The 20088-nt window shown below is 36.1% G+C and overlaps 1 protein-coding gene across 1 annotated transcript in view; it reads right to left on the reverse strand.

Annotated features, from left to right (window-relative positions):
* Nucleotides 1-19490, reverse strand: part of LOC123556795 (PGAP2-interacting protein-like) — a 32123-nt gene extending 12633 nt beyond the window's left edge. The window contains exons 1-12 of the mRNA XM_045347775.2: nucleotides 19374-19490; nucleotides 11807-11929; nucleotides 11190-11379; nucleotides 10102-10256; nucleotides 9459-9648; nucleotides 6699-6838; nucleotides 5022-5258; nucleotides 4248-4328; nucleotides 3840-3919; nucleotides 3345-3450; nucleotides 2494-2629; nucleotides 1915-1979 (exon numbers count right to left, since the gene is read on the reverse strand). Of these exons, the coding sequence (XP_045203710.2) occupies nucleotides 1915-1979; nucleotides 2494-2629; nucleotides 3345-3450; nucleotides 3840-3919; nucleotides 4248-4328; nucleotides 5022-5258; nucleotides 6699-6838; nucleotides 9459-9648; nucleotides 10102-10256; nucleotides 11190-11379; nucleotides 11807-11929; nucleotides 19374-19473 (1603 nt within the window). The 5' untranslated portion in view covers nucleotides 19474-19490. The remainder of the gene's footprint in view (nucleotides 1-1914; nucleotides 1980-2493; nucleotides 2630-3344; nucleotides 3451-3839; nucleotides 3920-4247; nucleotides 4329-5021; nucleotides 5259-6698; nucleotides 6839-9458; nucleotides 9649-10101; nucleotides 10257-11189; nucleotides 11380-11806; nucleotides 11930-19373) is intronic.
* Nucleotides 19491-20088: the final 598 nt, after the last annotated feature.

Below are 20088 nucleotides of genomic sequence, written 5' to 3' on the forward strand. Positions count from 1 at the left end.
CCCAAAATCGATAGGGGTCATCTACTGTGCATGTACAATCATCCTATGAAGTTTCAACATTCTGGGTCAGGTGGTTCTCTAGTTATTGATTGGAAATGGTTTTCAATGTTCAGGCCCCTGTGACCTTGACCTTTGACAGAGTGACCCCAAAATCAATAGGGGTCATCTACTCTTCATGACCAATCATCCTATGAAGTTTCAACATTCTGGGTCAAGTGGTTCTCTAGTTATTGATCGGAAATGGTTTTCAATGTTCAGGCCCCTGTGGCCTTGACCTTTGACGGAGTGACCCCAAAATCAATAGGGGTCATCTACTCTTCATGACCAATCATCCTATGAAGTTTCAACATTCTGGGTCAAGTGGTTCTCTAGTTATTGATCGGAAATGGTTTTCAATGTTCAGGCCCCTGTGACCTTGACCTTTGACGGAGTGACCCCAAAATCAATAGGGGTCATCTACTCTTCATGATCAATCATCCTATGAAGTTTCAACATTCTGGGATCAAATGGTTCTCTAGTTATTGATCGGAAATGGTTTTCAATGTTCAGGCCCCTGTGATCTTGACCTTTGACGGAGCGACCCCAAAATCAATAGGGGTCATCTACTCTTCATGACCAATCATCCTATGAAGTTTCAACATTCTGGGTCAAGTGGTTCTCTAGTTATTGATCGGAAATGGTTTTCAATGTTCAGGCCCCTGTGACCTTGACCTTTGACGGAGTGACCCCAAAATCAATAGGGGTCATCTACTCTTCATGACCAATCATCCTATGAAGTTTCAACATTCTGGGTCAAGTGGTTCTCTAGTTATTGATCAGAAATGGTTTTCAATGTTCAGGCCCCTGTGACCTTGACCTTTGATGGAGTGACCCCAAAAACAATAGGGGTCGTCTACTCCAGCAGCCCTACAACCCTATGAAGTTTGAAGGTTCTAGGTCAAATGGTTCTCCAGTTATTGCTCGGAAATGAAGTGTGACGTACGGACGGACGGATGGACAGGGCAAAAACAGTATGTCTCCTGGGGGAGACATAATTATCATACTAGAAATAAATAATGTTACATTGCAGGTACTAGAACTAAACCAAAACTCAATGCTATTAACCTTTGAAACATCAAGATGCCATTTCTATTCCTGGACGAACGTTTCCAATTCATTTAAATATATATCTATGAGAAAACTGTGCTGTAAAGAAAGGTTTTAATTTAATTTAATTTTTTCTTCTACATATTTGTATTTGTATTTGTATAGTATTAAAGGTATGCAAGGAAAAGAATCTTTCAGGAAACTGTTTTTGCGTTACATCTGCAGAGTTTCATTATCTGTGGAAGGTTCTTAAATGCTGTTTTTATTTCCCAAACCTGGATTGATTTAGCTTTCTAAAACAAAAATCAGTTTATTTCCTAAAGTGATTAACTGTTTATTCTTTATCAACCTCCTTTTGCTTGAGCTATATGTATATTTATTTGGAAGGCAACAGTTAGCAATGTTTTTTAGTCTTCAGGTTTAGAATCATACCGACACAATTTAGGTCATATGGCAACATTTTCTGGCTTCTGATGGTTGAAAAGACCTTAGGTGCCCTCTAAACATGTTTCAGGCATGAGTAGGCACCTTGGTAGAACCAACTCTTCAGTAAAGCAGACAGATGGCTTCCTCGTATGAAGAATTCTACACCGCAATGAGGTTTCAAATGAACATCTATATGGGGAGGGGCAATTCAAAGACAGCGAACTAAAACATAAGGCCATAGATGCAACGTAGTTAGCAAGTTCTGTCTGTAGGAAGCATACCTTAATTTATTATCAAATTATTTCAAACCACAATACAAAATGCGAAAATGATTTCAAAAATAGTTTGCTATCTCTGTCAGAAACACCATATTATGTCATTAGAAAATTTATCAGAACTCACCATATGGGGATGGCAGTAAATGATGGGTGGATTTCACAAAGGGATACTTGGATAATATCAAATTGCTGTAACGAGAAAACAAAAGTACTTTCAGGACATCTGCTAATTTCACCTACCAAAAGCATCCAATATGACAAAAGAACATTTTTTTTCATGCATGTTGTAAAATAATGCCGAGATACATTTAAGTGATTAAGCTACCGACTAGATATTTCACATATTGTCACGAACATGTACACTCTTAGACTTTTATAATTGGTCACTTTTATAATTGCGATAACTTGAATAATTACACGACTGAAATTTTCTCGATCACCTTTGTTCCCATATGCTTTTTATTCGTGAGAGTAATTTTCCATTTAAATGGCTTAAATCAACCATGCATGGTATACTTTATTGTTTTATTTTCAGCATAGTCTCAAGGAAATGTATGAAAATCATAGGTGACCGATTATAAATGTTTATGGTTGTATAATTAACAAGTTTGTCGCTATACACACTTACAGTTAGAGCTTGCAAATATGGCCACATCAAAATCATAGTGGAAGTAACAGCTTCATAAGTGTTTTCAAACCTTACCCCCATGTATGGTCCTTTGTGGAAGGACCAAAGTCAACATAGAATCCCATTTTCTCACCAAGCCACTGACCAAGGTCATTGTTGCCAAGAAACGGCTTTGATGCATCACTCTCTAACATTGTGACAATATCAACACCTACAAAATAAATACTGCATGACACCTGTCTCAAGATTTCAGAACCTTTTGTGCATTTATATACAATATTATCTAATTGTATATATTTGCACAAGAAGGTTCTGAAGTATAAATGTCGCATATTTTTAGCAACAATAAGCCATGTATAAGATCCTCCATAGTTCTTACACACTTTCCAAGGCTTTTTCAGGATTTTTTTTTTATTTCTGAATACTATTTTTTCAATATTCAATGATACATTTCTAACTTGCCTTTAAATTTTTCCATCTCATTTAATCCAAGTTTTACACACTGAACTGTTTTAATTTGCATTCTTCTTTATACTTAATATGTCCACTTCACACAACTACAGACACTTAATTAATGAGCCAATTTAAATTGAAAACACTTATTTCCAGTATTTTCCCATCCCATGAGTGACTGGAAAACATAGCTGTATGCCAACATCATGCAAGAAAGGAACCAGTACTTATATATATGCACCCTTGTATGAATAGTTTATTTCATCACTAATATATTTAATGTCACTAGATATACAAAATACAAAGCTTCACTAAACTTCAGGTCTTTATACAGCACTTTTAAAGAGTCAGTAATGGATTCAAGTGCTTTCTTTGATCTGCTTGTTTTTTTCATGACTTTTAAAGAATGGGCATCAAATCAAAGGACTTTATGAGACTGTGCGACCCTGTCCTCACCTGTAAAAAACACTTACCTGTATCGTTGAGTAAAGAGGCAGTCCTTTCCAGACTAGGCCAGCCTTTATTATCATAACCAAAATGATAGGTCCATATTGCTGCAGTGATCTGTTTAGGTGATTTCTGAAAAGTTTGCATTATGCTGCTATCATACACATGATACCAAATTGTTGAAACTGATGAAGAATGGAGCTGGCAAATCTAAATGTATTACTCTAACTGACACCTTGTAAAAGCTGGCTGGCTCTACTTAGATTTCTCCTTTCAAAATACCAAGATACATATGTTTCTGGTTTAGCATGGGTTTACAAACATTACATATATCGTGCTCAGCCTACATGGTTAAACATGCCTATTTTCAGTATAACAGGTTTGGTGCAAACTACATGTATTTTTCATGCTTCATTCAAAAACGATTAATTTTATCACACGTCTTGTAGTATTTTGTTCCACTTTTACACAAGAATAGCCTTCAGTTGCATTTTTAACTGTTGTAGATTAGAGAAACCTACTTTGACAGGATGATCAAATCTCTGTGGATTATATCTATAGCCAAACCCAAGCAGGCCGACACACAGCAGTAAAACCAACACTGTAAAAAACAACATATTTTTAAAGTTAAGTTAAAGAAATATCGTAGTTTGGTTACCACTCAAACGACAGTGATTAACAAAACTTACAAATCACATACTTTTGCCTTTACATATCCACACAATTCTACATTCATTTATTATAGAAACTTTCAAAATTTACTTCATCAATAAGGGAACTTGAAATTATCTATGTACTTATTGGTATCCAACATTGTTAAGTTTGTTTATAAATATTTGTAGGTATACCACATGAAAGTCTCCAGTTTTATCTATACAATACTTTAAAATCTTAACTAATTATGAGTTCAAACAGTTCAAAAAGTTTACCTTTATTAAAACTAGAAGAAGGTGTTTTCTTTCTGTGTAAAGTGATATATGCTGTGTACCCATCATCATTTGTAGATCCACCTGAAACAAGAGCTGTTTGAATAATACGTATTCACCTCAATAACAGTCTGTCAGAGGTAACTTGAGGTAAACCTTTTCAGTCTGTCACAGGTAAGTTGGGGGTAAACCTTTTCAGTCTGTCAAAGGTAACTTTGGGTAATCCTTTTCAGTCTGTCAGAGGTAACTTGGGGTAAACCTTTTCAGTCTGTCAGAGGTAACTTTGAGGTAAACCTTTTCAGTCTGTCAAAGGTAACTTTGGGTAATCCTTTTCAGTCCGTCAGAGGTAACTTGGGGTAAACCTTTGCAGTCTGTCAGAGGTAACTTGGGGTAAACCTTTTCAGTCTGTCAGAGGTAACTTTGAGGTAAACCTTTTCAGTCCATCAGAGGTAAGTTGGGGGTAAACCTTTTCAGTCTGTCAAAGGTAACTTTGGGTAATCCTTTTCAGTCTGTCAGAGGTAAGTTGGCAAACACCTTACAAAGTTAGATAACTGTCGGCCAAACCGTTCTATAGTTATTGTTTGGAAACCAAATTTATCTACCAACCAACAGAAAATGCAGACTGATAGGCAATGAGTACAGTCCTTTTACTTTCAAGGGGTAGGAGAACTGTAGGAGAACCTGTCTATTTTTTGTTACTGGTATCATTAAACAGAAATAGCTAAGAATGAGGTGAAACCTGTAACAAAAAGGTCAGTGATAAATGAAGTCATATACCTGCAAAGAGACCAGCAAGTATACACAGCATGTTGATAGCTATAAGAATGTCTGTATGTTCTCTTGTGTACTCTCCTAGAGGTACAAAGTTGTATGCCACTGTCCACACCAGGAAGAAGTTCTGAATCATGAACACAAGTATAGCCAGGAAGAGGGTTCTGGCAGGTGGACAGCGTGAGACCCTGTCTGACATCTCAGGCCATACAGACATGGCAAACACTCCCAGAACCAGTCCACCTGAAACACAAAAAAAGCACTGGAACCATTATTTTCTTACAAGTTTTATTTTGATGATATATCCATCATATAATTTCAGAAACAATTATGTTAACTGCTAAACCAGCTTCAAATATCACACTTTTAAATTTGTAGTAAGCTTAAAGGTTGATAAGAAATTAATTTAATTGTATATTAATTCTATAAATTTGTTCGTAAGTTACACTTAATATGTCAACCTACTGTAACAGGAGCTTTTAGAGTTACAATTTGAAAATAACCCAGTATCTGGTGCCTACTAAGTAGAGATGTCTGTAACTTTAAGAGCACTTTACTGCCTCAGTATACAAGAATCTTTTACTGCATGTAGGTGTGGATGGTAATATAAAGGTTCTGTCAAGTTGGTCGAACTGTTAAAGAAAACAGGATTTTCTAATCCACCACTACAACCAGTGATTGATGCTGTTTTTTTTGCATACCATATTCTACAGATAATACAAGAAATAAGATAAAACACATATCTTTCTAATAAGCCTTATTTTTCTTATCAAGTGCAACAACTCTTGCTTGAACAAGCCCTTTATGTAATCCCTGACTGTCTCCTTTCCTTGTCCATTTTTTGGACTGTTAAAAATCCTGGATAATTCAAGATCTTTGCTCAACGGGGACATCCCTTTGCAATCTTAAGTGACTGATGTTTCACTGTGGCAGCATATGGAGTTACACTGTAGTATGCTATGACATCATTTACAGCACCAGTATCATCCTACACTTGGGGGGTGAAGGAGGAGTTTTGCTAGCACAAAAACTCATGTCTTCTGTGCAAGGAAGTCTGTCCTACTATCAGTTGAATGTAAACTTACCTAAAATCCCTGCTTTACTGGCAGATAACTATACCTGTAAATCCCTGCCATGTTGGGAGATAATAGGGCGCACACAATGTGGCAAGGCCAATAAACCACCAGATCTTGATGGTAGCCACGTGACAACAGGCTGACATATAACTATACCTGTAAATCCTGCCATGTTGGGAGATAATAGGGCACACACGATGAGGCAAGACCAATAAACCACCAGATCTTGATGGTAGCCACGTGACAACAGGCTGACATATAACTATACCTGTAAATCCCTGCCATGTTGGGAGATAATAGGGTGCACAAAATGAGGCAAGACCAATAAACCACCAGATCTTGATGGTAGCCACGTGACAACAGGCTGACATATAACTATACCTGTAAATCCCTGCCATGTTGGAAGATAATAGGGCGCACACAATGAGGCAAGACCAATAAACCACCAGATCTTGATGGTAGCCACATGACAACAGGCTGACATATAACTATACCTGTAAATCCCTGCCATGTTGGGAGATAATAGGATGCACACAATGAGGCAAGGCCAATAAATCACCAGATCTTGATGGTAGCCACATGACAACAGGCTGACATATAACTATACCTGTAAATCCCTGCCACGTTGGGAGATAATACAAAGCACAGAATGAGGCAAGGCTGACAAACCACCAGATTTTGCTCGTTGCCACATGACGACAGGCTGACATATAGGCACCAAAACATAGAGCAACCAGTGTACAAGCTCTGTAGAGTGAAAAAGCAACAAAAGTATAAGCATGTTTGAATATAAAAACTCCTTAACAAAAATTCTCTCTCAGATAAAATCCTAATTGCTAAATGTAGGTAAACATTAATAGAATTCTCACAGCGATGCATTCTAATACCAAAGATAATGCTGGAAACTCCTCATCGGTTGAATAAACAAGGCAGTCTGAAAGACAGCTAAATCCCCCGCCACTGCTATGGATAGTGAAAGGGTAAAACCTTTGATTTTAGCTGTGACCTTGACCTTGAACTGACATGGCTGACTCATGAATTCTGCATAATGTCTTGATGAAGTGATCATTTGACCAAAGCTTCATGAAAATCCTTCAAGGGGTTTAGGAGATACAGAGCTGAAATCTTTGGCCTTCAGTTGTGACCTTGACCTTGAGTTGACATGGCTGACTCATGAGTTCTTGATGAGGTGATCATTCGACCCAAGTTTGATGAAAATCATCCAAGGGGTTAAGGAGATACAGAGTGGACACCAAATGGAAGGCTCAAACCTTCGACCCTTAGTTGTGACCTTGACCTTGAGCTGGCATGGTTGACTCATAATTTCTGCACATCGTTCTGATGAGGTAATCATTTGACCCAAGTTTTATAAAATTCCTTCAAGGGGTTTAGGAGATATAGAGCGGACACGAAATGGAAGGCTCAAACCTTTGACCTTCAGTTGTGACCTTGACCTTGAGCTCACATGGCTGACTCATAAGTTCTGCACATTGCTTTGATGAGGTGATCATTTAAGCCAAGTTTGATGAAAATCCTTCAAGGGGTTTAGGAGATATAGAGCGGACACAAAATGGAAGGTTCAAACCTTTGACCCTAAGTTGTGACCTTGACCTTGAGCCGGCATGACTGACTCATGGGTTCTGCACATCGTCTTGATGAGGTGATCATATGACCCAAGTTTTATAAAATTCCTTCAAGGGGTTTAAGAGATATAGAGCGGACACAAAATGAAAGGCTCAAACCTTTGACCTTGAGTTGTGACCTTGACCTTGAGCCGGCATGGCTGACTCATGGGTTCTGCACATCGTCTTGATGAGGTGATCATTTGACCCAAGTTTTATAAAATTCCTTCAAGGGGTTAAGGAGATATAGAGCAGACACAAAATGGCAATCTCAAACCTTTGACCTTGAGTTGTGACCTTGACCTTGAACCGACAAGGCTGATTCATGAGTTCTGCACATCGTCTTGATGAGGTGATCATTTGACCCAAGTTTCATGAAAATCCTTCAAGGGGTTTAGGAGATATGGACCGGACACGATTTTGTTACGGACGGAAGGACGGACGGAAAGACGGACGGAAGGATGGACGGAAGGACGGACGCAGACCATTCCTATAATCCCCCCGCCATGGCGGGGGATTAATAAACAAGAGCTGTCTCCATAGGATGACACATGCCCCCGATGGCACTTTGAATGAATAGTTATGGCCGATGTTAGAGTTTAGGACCTTTGACCTACAGACCTGGGTCTTGCGCGCGACACGTCGTCTTACTGTGCCACACATTCATGCGTAGTTATTTTAAAATCCATGCATGAATGACAAAGATATGGACCGGACATGCCCATCATTGCACTATCATGAAATATGACCTTTAACGTCTAAGTGTGACCTTGACTTTTGAGCTACGGACCTGGGTCTTGCGCGCGACACGTCGTCTTACTGTGGTACACATTCATGCCAAGTTATTTGAAAATCCATCCATGGATGACAAAGATATGGACCGTACACGAATGCACTATCATGACAAATGACCTTTAACGTCTAAGTGTGACCTTGACCTTTGAGCTATGGACCTGGGTCTTGCGCTTGACACGTCGTCTTACTGTGGTACACATTCATGCCAAGTTATTTGAAAATCCATCCATGGATGACAAAGATATGGACCGGACACGAATGCACTATCATGAAAAATGACCTTTAACGTCTAAGTGTGACCTTGACCTTTGAGCTACGGACCTGGGTCTTGCACGCGACACGTCGTCTTACTGTGGTACACTTTCATGCCAAGTTATTTGAAAATCCATCCATGGATGACAAAGATATGGACCGGACACGAAAATTGCGGACAGACTGACAGACCGACAGACTGACATACGGTTCAAAAACTATATGCCTCCCTTTGGCGGCATAAAAAAGATTCATGCACAAATATAACCCATGATGAAAAAATACATTAAAAAGTAAAACAGACAGATTGGACCTTTTGGTTGGGATTTGAGACCTTATTGCTAGTTCAAAGTGTGAATGTAGCTCAATGATGTTTTTAGAAAAAGGGCCACAATGTGAACTTTATTTACAAGAGAGGTTCTGATTATGTCTTTCAATTAAAAACTGTGTACCCTCAGACATTCAGGGAAATTTTAGACTTTAAATATGTCAACATGCGTCTACAGTGATAACATTGAATTAAAAGACAGACTGTCAATCAAATTGCTTTTTCACATTAAAAAACTATCCGACCTATATTTCTCGTTATTTAAATAGTATTTTAAGTTCATCTGTGAATTCTAAATAACAATCAAGTCAGTTACAAAACTCTGTAGGTCTTTAATATATTTACACAAACCATGACAAATTAAACTTACCCCCAAGGATAAGGTTCGGGTCCATTATTTGGGTAAGCTCTGACTGTCCACCTTGTTATGAGGGATACTTCACCAAACACCCAGTTTATAAGGAACAACAGACTACCAAACCCTAGACCAGTAGTCAGCCATAGAGGGTACTGTAACTTCTTGTCTACGTGTCTTTCACCTTCATCTATCTTGTCATAACCTACACATTATACGAAATATATATTTAAACATAACTTCCTGTAATTTAAACATAAATGTTTAATTTGCTGATATTTCACAATGTTTCTGAGAAATGTCAACTATTAAGTTTCTGGCATGTTAAAGTATATATTGACTGTTGCTGATATCTGACAACGTTTCAGAGAAATTTAACTTTGTATCAGTCAGGCTGTTTTTCTTCCGCACCAGTCAATTGTGTATAGCCAATTAGCCAGGATCACTTTCAAAGAAGATAAACTTTGACCACCATGACTTTTGTACATGTACTCGACTTCTGTGTAATATTCAATATAATTAAATTTGCTGCCAAGTATTTTATCTGAAATTCCATTGTGATTGATCATCATTCCCAACAAAATGTTATAGTATTTGTGAAAATCAACAAATATCCCCTATGCATTCCGGCCTATTCACACCAGTTTCATTACACTACCTGAGAGAAACTGGTCCACTACAGCCAAAGCTCCGATGGTGATGACAACAGTATTTGACATATTGGACCACCACGTGGGTACAAATGTTGTAAACCAGATACGACTCACCACAAACCCAATAAAGCCCAGCAGCAAACCCCAGCATGTTGATGTTCTAAAACAGTGACAAAGAGTTATAAATGGTGCACAACATAAAACGATAAGTATTATTATAACTTTTAAATATACACTAGTGATTGTTTTTCACGAAAATAATACTTTGTGAACATGTTTTCAGGACGGGACTTTAAAATGTCTCTGAGATAGCCGGAATTTTGAGACAATTCAGTTCGAGATATCATGTTTCAACTGTATATGCAAATACAAGGCATTTTCTAACAATATGGCAAGTCAACAAGAAAAAGTGACAAATCATCCAACAGAAAATCTGACACTCTAATTCATATTATGTTTTAACTTTGTTGTTATTGAAAAATGGTACAAGATTAAAAGAAGTGGTAAATCATATTCTAAAACAATTTGCAGGATAACTGCTTGCCTAGCCAGTTACCAAGATAGTGGACATGCATGTCATCTATATAACATATAATCTTTTTGCTTTAAAAGTCATCAGATTTGATCTAAGTCTCCATTAAACAATGTTTGGACAATTGTTTTACAGAAATGTGTGTGTGAAGCATAGAAAACTGTGATGGCCAGAAGGCAGCACAACCAGATGAAATGATGCACCTTTCACATTAGGTGAGGGATATAATTATGTGACATTTAATTACTTAATAAAGAAGAATATCTTGTCAACTGACTTTAAATGAAAATGGATGTGGCCTGCTGCCTGCAAAACTGTCAATCATATGAATAAGATGTATATTAACCCTTACCCTGCTAAATTTCTATAATGAACTTGTCAACTAACCAAAAAGATACTGTCTGAATGGTGAACAGTGCAGATCTTGATCAGACTGCACAGATGTGCAGGCTGATCATGATGTACACTGGTCGCAAAGGCAGAATCAATCACGTCCAGCATGATACGGGTTAAAGTTTCACCATTTTTCTTATCAATTACCGTAGAACAGTTACACCTCACCTGATTCTTTTACTTGGACTCCAGAGGGTTGCTGTTAGTGTTAAAGTTGCCACACCATTCCCCGCTGCCAGTGTTACCAGCCTTGACAGAGTCGTCGGGGCTTGGAAAGATGCTAGTGCAAAAACACACAGGCCACGTAAACCTCCTAACACATACTGATTATGTATAAGAAGCCTGAACAGTGGTATTCCTGAAGTATGTGAAACAATCATAAATAATTTTGACTTTAGAACATACAAAAGAAACTGTTCAAATTATAATTCAAACACAAGTTGTGTCAGTAATAATCATCATCTACATATATCGACAATTACTTTGAGCATCATATTGTAGAAGTTTTATACCTGTCTTTTAAAAGACATTAAAACTTGAATTTTCATCAAATTCAATATCATATACTGGTAATACACCATATTTTTGAACGTGTTTATTTCTACAAAAGCTATTTTTGGCTTAAGAAGACAAAAAGGGATGTCTGGGTAAGATTTATTCATCTCATAGATGGCGTAATGATCAGCAGGAAGTACCCTAAAGATTGATAACAAAGTGGACTGCCAATATGCTAAAACAGTCATATCTGTAACTGAAAGAAATTTCTATCAATGTAGAGAAGATACCTGCTAGAATCTGCGTAAACCAAAGGGCAGCATAGGCTTCATATCCAGAGATCTCCAGGTCATTAAGAGGGTAGAACCAAATCATAGGGGCTAACCCCTGGAACAAACACCAGAACACATAACCTGAAAAATCAAATTAAAACAGAAGATCATATCAGTCAAAACTTGTAACATCACCAAATCATAGAGGACATAATTATACCAAGCAACAAATCTACATAAAGACACCAAACCATGAAAGTGTTACAAGATAGTACCTGTCTGAGACATATGTTAAATGTTAACAAGAGGACCATGATGGTCCTGAATCGCTCACCTGTCCCAACATGACCCAGTTTTGAACTGAGTATGATGTCGTTCTTTCTATTATTTGACATAGTGACCTAGTTTTTGAGCTCATGTGACCCAGTTTTGAACCTGACCTAGATATCATCAAGATAAAAATTCTGACCAATTTTCATGAAGATCCATTGAAAAATATGGCCTCTAGAGAGGTCACAAAGTTTTTTATTATTTGACCTACTGACCTAGTTATTGACGGCACGTGACCCAGTTTCGAATTTGACCTAGATATCATCAAGGTGAACATTCTGACCAATTTTCATGAAGATCCATTCAAAAGTATGGCCTCTAGAGAGGTCACAAGGTTTTTCTATTTTAAGACCTACTGACCTAGTTTTTGACTGCAGTTGACCCAGTTTCAAACTTGACCTAGATATCATCAAGATGAACATTCAGACCAACTTTCATACAGATCCCATGAAAAATATGGCCTCTAGAGAGGTCACAATGTTTTCTTATTATTTGATCTACTGACCTAGTTATTGATGGCACGTGACCCAGTTTCGATCTTGACCTAGATATCATCAAGATGAACATTCTGACCAATTTTCATGAAGATCTATTCGAAAGTATGGCCTCTAGAGAGGTCACAAAGTTTTTCTATTTTCACACCTACTGACCTAGTTTTTGACTGCACGTGACCCAGTTTCAAACTTGACCTAGATATCATCAAGATGAACATTCAGACCAACTTTCATACAGATCCCATGAAAAATATGGTCTCTAGAGAGGTCACAAGGTTTTTCTATTATTTGACCTACTGACCTAGTTTTGATTGCACGTGACCCAGTTTTGAACCTGACCTAGATATCATCAAGATGAACATTCTGACCAATTTTCATGAAGATCTTGTGAAAAATATGGCCTCTAGAGAGGTCACAAGGTTTTTCTATTTTTAGACCTACTGACCTAGTTTTTGACCGCACATGACCCAGTTTCGAACATGACCTAGATATCATCAAGGTGAACATTCTGACCAATTTTCATAAAGACCCCATGAAAAATGTGACCTCTAGAGTGGTCACAAGCAAAAGTTTACGCACGGATGCACAGACGGACTGACAGACGACAGACGCTGCGCGATCACAAAAGCTCACCTTGTCACTTTGTGACAGGTGAGCTAAAAAACATTTAATCCAATCAGAAATGACGGTTAAAATGTCTATATGACTCCAGTTTAAAACAGACTAAAAAAGGAGTGGTACCAGGAGTACAATGGATTTTTGTACTTGTTTAAGTATGCGTTTCAAATAACAGGAGTATACATATGTGACGGATTAGGTCAAATTAGAGTTTATTGTATTCATCCGCCACTGAAGAAATACTACCTCTGGCAAGTTTAATGTAAAATATACCACTAAACAACTCACCTGGCAGAATGTAAGCTTCAATTTATTCCGTATTGTTATCTGATATATAAAAGATTATGACTGACATGTGCTTCAGCAAAGCAAATTTGACCTAATTCATCACGTATATATACTCCTGTTATACTAAAATACGTGATTTTCCTCGAAAAAATCCAATTTTCAGACACTTTTAACCCCTAAAAGATTGCAAAGCCCCATTTTCTGAAGAAATATACCCCCAAAGAAAACACATTTCCGGGACCTTCCCCTTACAGGCACTTTTAAAATCTAATCTCTCTCGGTATATATATATACGGTCAGAAACAACAGGCATACGATCTCATTTGCAGGGTTCGAGTCAAATGAATACTCTAAAATTACTATACAATAAATAATGTTGAATTCAGCAGGCTTCATCCTAACAAGTGATAAAGATCATTAAGATAACCATTAAATTGTCTGGCATTAATAGCTTGACTAGTGGTCAGTCTGTGCTCGAGTGTATCAGAAGTTTAATCATCTAACGTGTAGTATTCATGCATTATGGGCGAAAGGAGTAATCGGGAAATTTATGAAAAGTGGCCAAATTCAGGATGTAATTGGTTAGAACTGCAAGTTTTTGGCCTGTATGAATTCGATGTTATTTTTGGACAAAGAACTTAAAACATTTTGAAAGAATTGTTGTAGCTTTGTTTGTATACGTGAATTGTCTTAACTAAAAACAGGTGCACAGTAATACTTTCTAAACAAATTTGATCTAATTTGTCGCATATATATACTCCTTTTATTTGCAATGCATATTAAAATAAGGATTTTACAAAATAAAATCTCATTTTCAGACACTTTTAACTGCCAAAAGATTGCCAAGTCCCATTTTCTTAAGAAATATATCCCCCAAAGTAAACCCTTTTCTGGGGAAACCTTCCCCTTGCAAGGCATTTTAGAATCTCAAGCCTCTCGCAATATATATACTGGTACCGATGATAAACCCGGACAGAAAATGAGGTTTTTTACCTGTAACTTTTTTATTTCTGCAAATTGTTATCAATGGTTGGTATCAAAATAAAGCTTATCATTTGCTGAAAAACTGTACATAATTCAAATTTACATTTAGTAAGCAAAGTAACATGAAGTGAGACCTGAAAGGGGTATGTAAAATGGGGACAGTACAAACGTTGACTGATGATAAATTCGACCACTTTGTCATTTGCAAAATTTTCTTCATAGTATTATATTGAGACTTTCCCTAAAATGCTGCAACAGTCATTCCGATCAAGAAATGAAAAGTGACCCAATGTCAGGCCTTCATATGTTGACAGTGAGCATGCGCAAGAAAAACATCCTCTTCCCCAGTAATTTTGGATAAATACTTTTCATACAGATTAATGTAAGTCATTTATTTATACAGAATATTTAGCAATTTTGTTTTTGTCTACACCTGAGTTGGTGTTGTAAGTGGTTGCTATTTGACGGTGTGTTCAGTTATATAAATAACCCAATCGAATAATTCAAAGGTGGTCAACTTTATCATCTGTCCGGGTTTATCATCAGTACCAGTACTCCTGTTATTTGGAACACCCTTTTTTTCATTCATATGCATCTTTTGGAGGCAAGAGGTGGTATTTATTAACGTAATTTAATGATCTGACATTATTTTTTCTAAAAATAGTATTTTTACATCAAATTATTCTGCACTAAAAAAGTATCGTTCCAAAGTGGTTTCCAATTCGGAATGAAACAACGTCCATTTATGCCTGTTTCTCATTGATTTGAGCTTTCTCATTGATTCGAGCCCTTGTGTTTTAGTAAAATTCATGCTCGTGTAGCATGTTCTTCCATCAGAAATTTGTGTCATTTACATTTTAAAATGCCTTTGAAAATATTAGTCATGAAACCACTGAAACATTGAGTAATTACCTGTTTTAATATTTTGCATCGGAAATTTCTTATTTCAAAAGGAAATTACACAGTGGGTAATATTGTGAGCCCAAATTTCAAATTAAAAGCAACCTGAGCATATTTAGACTGTTGTAACGAGTGAACAAGAATTCAATCTTGATAGAAATTTGCTTTATGGAAATAGACTGTGCAAACATTAACATTTATTGACCTACCAAACAAAGGGCTCGAATGGATGAGAAAGTTTTAAAATGATGTGGAGTTTGACGGATGGTGGTGGTTTCGTCAAATCACCGGTTCGTCATACTTAATTTATATAGTAAATGAGAAGTGGTTTCGTCATACTTATTGTTATAGTGTAATAATAGTGTAATAATGATTGTTTGTTGGTCGTTGATGTACTATGTGCGGCAAACAAGTTAATTAGTTGTCAATTTTGAAAAGATAATTTCAAAGCTAATTATTTATACAAAAAAATGGAATGAAAATGAAAAGAAGAATAAATGATATAATTGCTGATTTTTAAGATAAATAGAGATTTAGTTTCTGTTAAACTATTTCTTATGTACGAAACTTATGTATTTATTACTAGTTTACAATTTGTAAATACAAATTTGACGCAAGACAATTTATTTTTCAAAAGTGAATGTAATAAGAATTTAAGAATTTCTATTGAAAATTAAAACATTTTTAATTTATTTTGAAAATGTAAATTTAAGAAAAAAAAAACAAATACTATAAAAAGTAAAATTTAGATATATATTTAAAGTAAAAGAATTAGAATTCTTATCATGAAGTTAGCATAATGGTCCCCAAAGCTTAACTGATGAACGATGATTAATTATACAGCTTAAAACATGCTAAATTCCTTGCATTTCTAGAATGTCAGTGAGGTGATAATTGTGGCACATTCTGCTCATAAAATTCCCGACATTTCAAAGATGTTGCTAAGTCGGTACTATCATCAAAATGTATTTGCAGAGGAAACACAAAGCGTTTTATATTTTCACATTTATTTACATCATCACAAAAGACACACATAATACTTTACGATCTACACATTCAACACTGAAAATAAGAAGCAATAAATAGCACATTCAATGCACAATACAATTTTATACATTATAATACACATGTCAATTCTGAAAAAGAAAAAGAAGCATTAAAAGTCCAGCATGAACCATTCAACCTGCGGGCGTTCCAGCTTACTACGTAGACTGGTCTGCACCTGAAAATAGAAAAGCATATTTTAGTTAGTAGAAAATATACTGTATTACTAACATAGTTAGAAATGCTTTGTCTGTTTATTATTTTATTTTAAAACGTACTTAAGCCAATAAAGATCTGTTAAGTAATATATAAATATATAAAGGAATAAATTATCGCAACATAATCCTGCTTTGTTCTCCAAGACATCAGTACGTAGACAAGTGGTACTTGTTTGGCATCTTCACCCTTTCGGACGAATGCATGGACAGACATTAACTGGTAAAACGGGCGTTTCACCAGTTTGAAGGTGCCATCCAAGAACCACTGCCTGGCCTGTTTAAGCTGCTGTAGCTGAGGTGTTGTGGCAAGAAGTATGTTCCTCTGGTCGTCTACCCGGATGTCGTCTGCAACGAAGCCTGGCCCGTTGAAAGTGGTGTTGATCTCGAAGTCCAGCGTAGTTGGATCCGTTGGTCAGAGATTCTGCCAATGAAGATTGGCGGCCCTGATAAGATCTGGTTTCGGTAGAGCGAATTCTTCTGTCAAAATCAGATCCTTCATCACGGTCTCCACAATTTCACCGGAGTAAATGTGAAGATAGACAAAATTTATTTCCATTGGTACATAAACATTCATATTTTAAATATGTAAATATATCTAACTGTTCGCCAAATTTTTAATGTAATACAAGTCCGATAATTCATATTACCAAAATTGTACATTTACATTATACTATGTTTCAACAAGAGCTGTCCATAAGACAGCCAAGCTCGACTATTCGAAATATTGTCACAGAAGCAGGAAATTATTACCCAAAATGTTAAATATCAAAAGAGTTTTAAGTTCGAAAGGGGACATAATTTGACCAAAATACATATCAGAGTTATGGGACTTGATGTTATCAACTAGTTTTATAACCCCGAAGAAACATGTTAAGTTTCAATTCAATATCTGCATTAGTTTTGCATGTAAAACTTTAACCAGAATTTTCTAAGTCCAAAAGGGGGCATAATTTGCTCAAAATACATGTTAAGAGTTATGGAACTTGACCCAGTGAGGTTGGTAATTGACCTAGAAAAAGAATAAATAAGTTTCAAAGCTATATGCCTTTTGGTAATAGCTGTATGTACTTGCACCCAAAACTTTAACCAGGATTTTCTAAGTCCAAAAGGGGGCATAATTTGCCCAAAATACATGTCAGAGTTATGGGACTTGGTGCTATCAACTAGTTTTATAACCCTGAAGACACAGGTGAAGTTTCAATTTACTATCTGTAGTAGTTTTGGAGATAGTTACTTGCATGTAAAACTTTAACCAGGATTTTCTAAGTCCAAAAGGGGGCATAATTTGCCAAAAATATATGTCAGAGTTATGCGACTTGACCCAGTGAGGTAGGTAATTGATCTAGAAAAATAAAAAATAAGTTTTAAATCTATATGCCTTTTAGTAATAGCTGTATGTACTTGCACGAAAAACTTTAACCAGAATTATCTAAGTCCAAAAGGGGGCATAATTTGGCCAAAATATATGTCAGAGTTATGGAACTTGACCCAGTGAGGTAGGTAATTGATCTAGAAAAAGAAAATATAAGTTTCAAATCTATATGCCTTTTAGTAATAGCTGTATGTACTTGCACGCAAAACTTTAACCAGAATTTTCTAAGTCCAAAAGGAGGCATAATTTGGCCAAAATGAAGGTCAGAGTTATGGGACTTGGTGCTATCAACTAGTTTTATAACCCCGAAAACACATGTGAAGTTTCAATCCAATATCTGCCTTAGTTTTGGAGAAAGTAACTTGCATGTAAAACTTTAACCAGAATTTTCTAAGTCCAAAAGGGGGCATAATTTGCTCAAAATACATGTTAGAGTTATGGAACTTGACCCAGTGAGGTTGGTAATTGACCTAGAAAAAAAATAAATAAGTTTCAAAGCTATATGCCTTTAAATGATAGCTGTATGTACTTGCATGCAAAAACTTAACCAAGGTGTGACGCCGACGCCGACGCCAGGGTGAGTAGAATAGCTAGACTATTCTTCGAATAGTCGAGCTAAAAATAAAAATATTCATCAAGAACTCATTTTTAATACACAATAATTTGTAATAACTCATTTGCAATTTGAGTAACATTATCGATTAAGTATGTGCGGATTACTTTAACGCAATCATCGAGATTAACTGCCATTAAATAGGGGCAATCATTTCAATTGTGTTGACCTATTATCTATATAAAGTCTTTATGAAGAAACCACTTCTCACTTACTATATAAATTAAGTATGACGAACCGGTGATTTGACGAAACCACTGTAATTTAGTTTGACCTCCTTCAGTCTTGTGCAAAAAAGTACATATAAAAGGTAATAACATTGTAATTCTTAACGTCCGTTGTTAAGTGCAAACATTTTTGTAACAACAAACAAAACTTACTTAACAGAACAGGTTTACAAAATATGCACACCCCTAAAAGACTTAAGAGGCTCCGATCAAGCCATTCAAGGAGAAAGCAGAATATGTCCATTTTGCTGTAAAGTAAAATATGTTAAAATACTTATATGGAATGCATTCCAAATAACAGGGTAACGCCGTCTTAACTAGGGGACGAGCTGACTGTAAATCTTTGAAAACGAATAAATATTGTAAAATTTTTATTATGATTTTCTTGTTAGTACGAAAAAGCCAGATACGAAACAATGTAAACAAAAAACATTCTACAATCTGAACCGAATACAAATGCTATACAAGCAGCATTACATTCTAATTGTATGGTATACCATTTATTCCTTCTCTTATCATGTGCCTCAAACCAATACAATCAGCATCTTTTATTATTTTACTCTGCTTTTCCGGCTTAGTCTTCTGTTTCGTACCCATTTTTTAAGGGAGAGAACTGACGACAGATAGAGATTCATACTATTCATTTTCGTACCAGCTGCGGATATTTTATCTGACCATTAAATTTATACGAACATTATTTTTCAAATGTTGTTTTTTGTTTGTTCTCTTGATGCAGATAGTTGTTATTGTAAAATTAGTATTTTTTTAGTTTAGCCTATATTCTCATGTCTGTATTCATGAGAGAGAATGACAGACATTTCACCCCAAAAACTAGGATGACATTTCACCCCAAAGAGACAAATATCACCCAAAAATCGAAGATGACAAATCCCGCCCCACTCCAAAAAAAATTGTTTGTTTGTTTCTTTTAATTATCTAATTATATTGTTTAGTGGATTGAATTATTTTACACTTATATATATATATATTTTTTTTTTGCAATTATTATTATCACATCTGTTGATAATTTGTGAAAATTATGTTGATAATTTGTGAAAATTATGTCTGTAAAAATTCTACAGATAGAGGAGCAACTCCAATTTAAACTTGTCGGCGCAGCTCAACTTTTCATACTTTTTGGTAGTATGACTATTTAGCTTTCAAAATGAAGGAGGCATGTTTTACACTGTTAAAAATCGCAGTGAAATGTCC

The sequence above is a fragment of the Mercenaria mercenaria genome, chromosome 5 (assembly GCF_021730395.1).
Source record: "Mercenaria mercenaria strain notata chromosome 5, MADL_Memer_1, whole genome shotgun sequence".
Classification (NCBI taxonomy): Eukaryota; Metazoa; Mollusca; class Bivalvia; order Venerida; family Veneridae; genus Mercenaria; species Mercenaria mercenaria.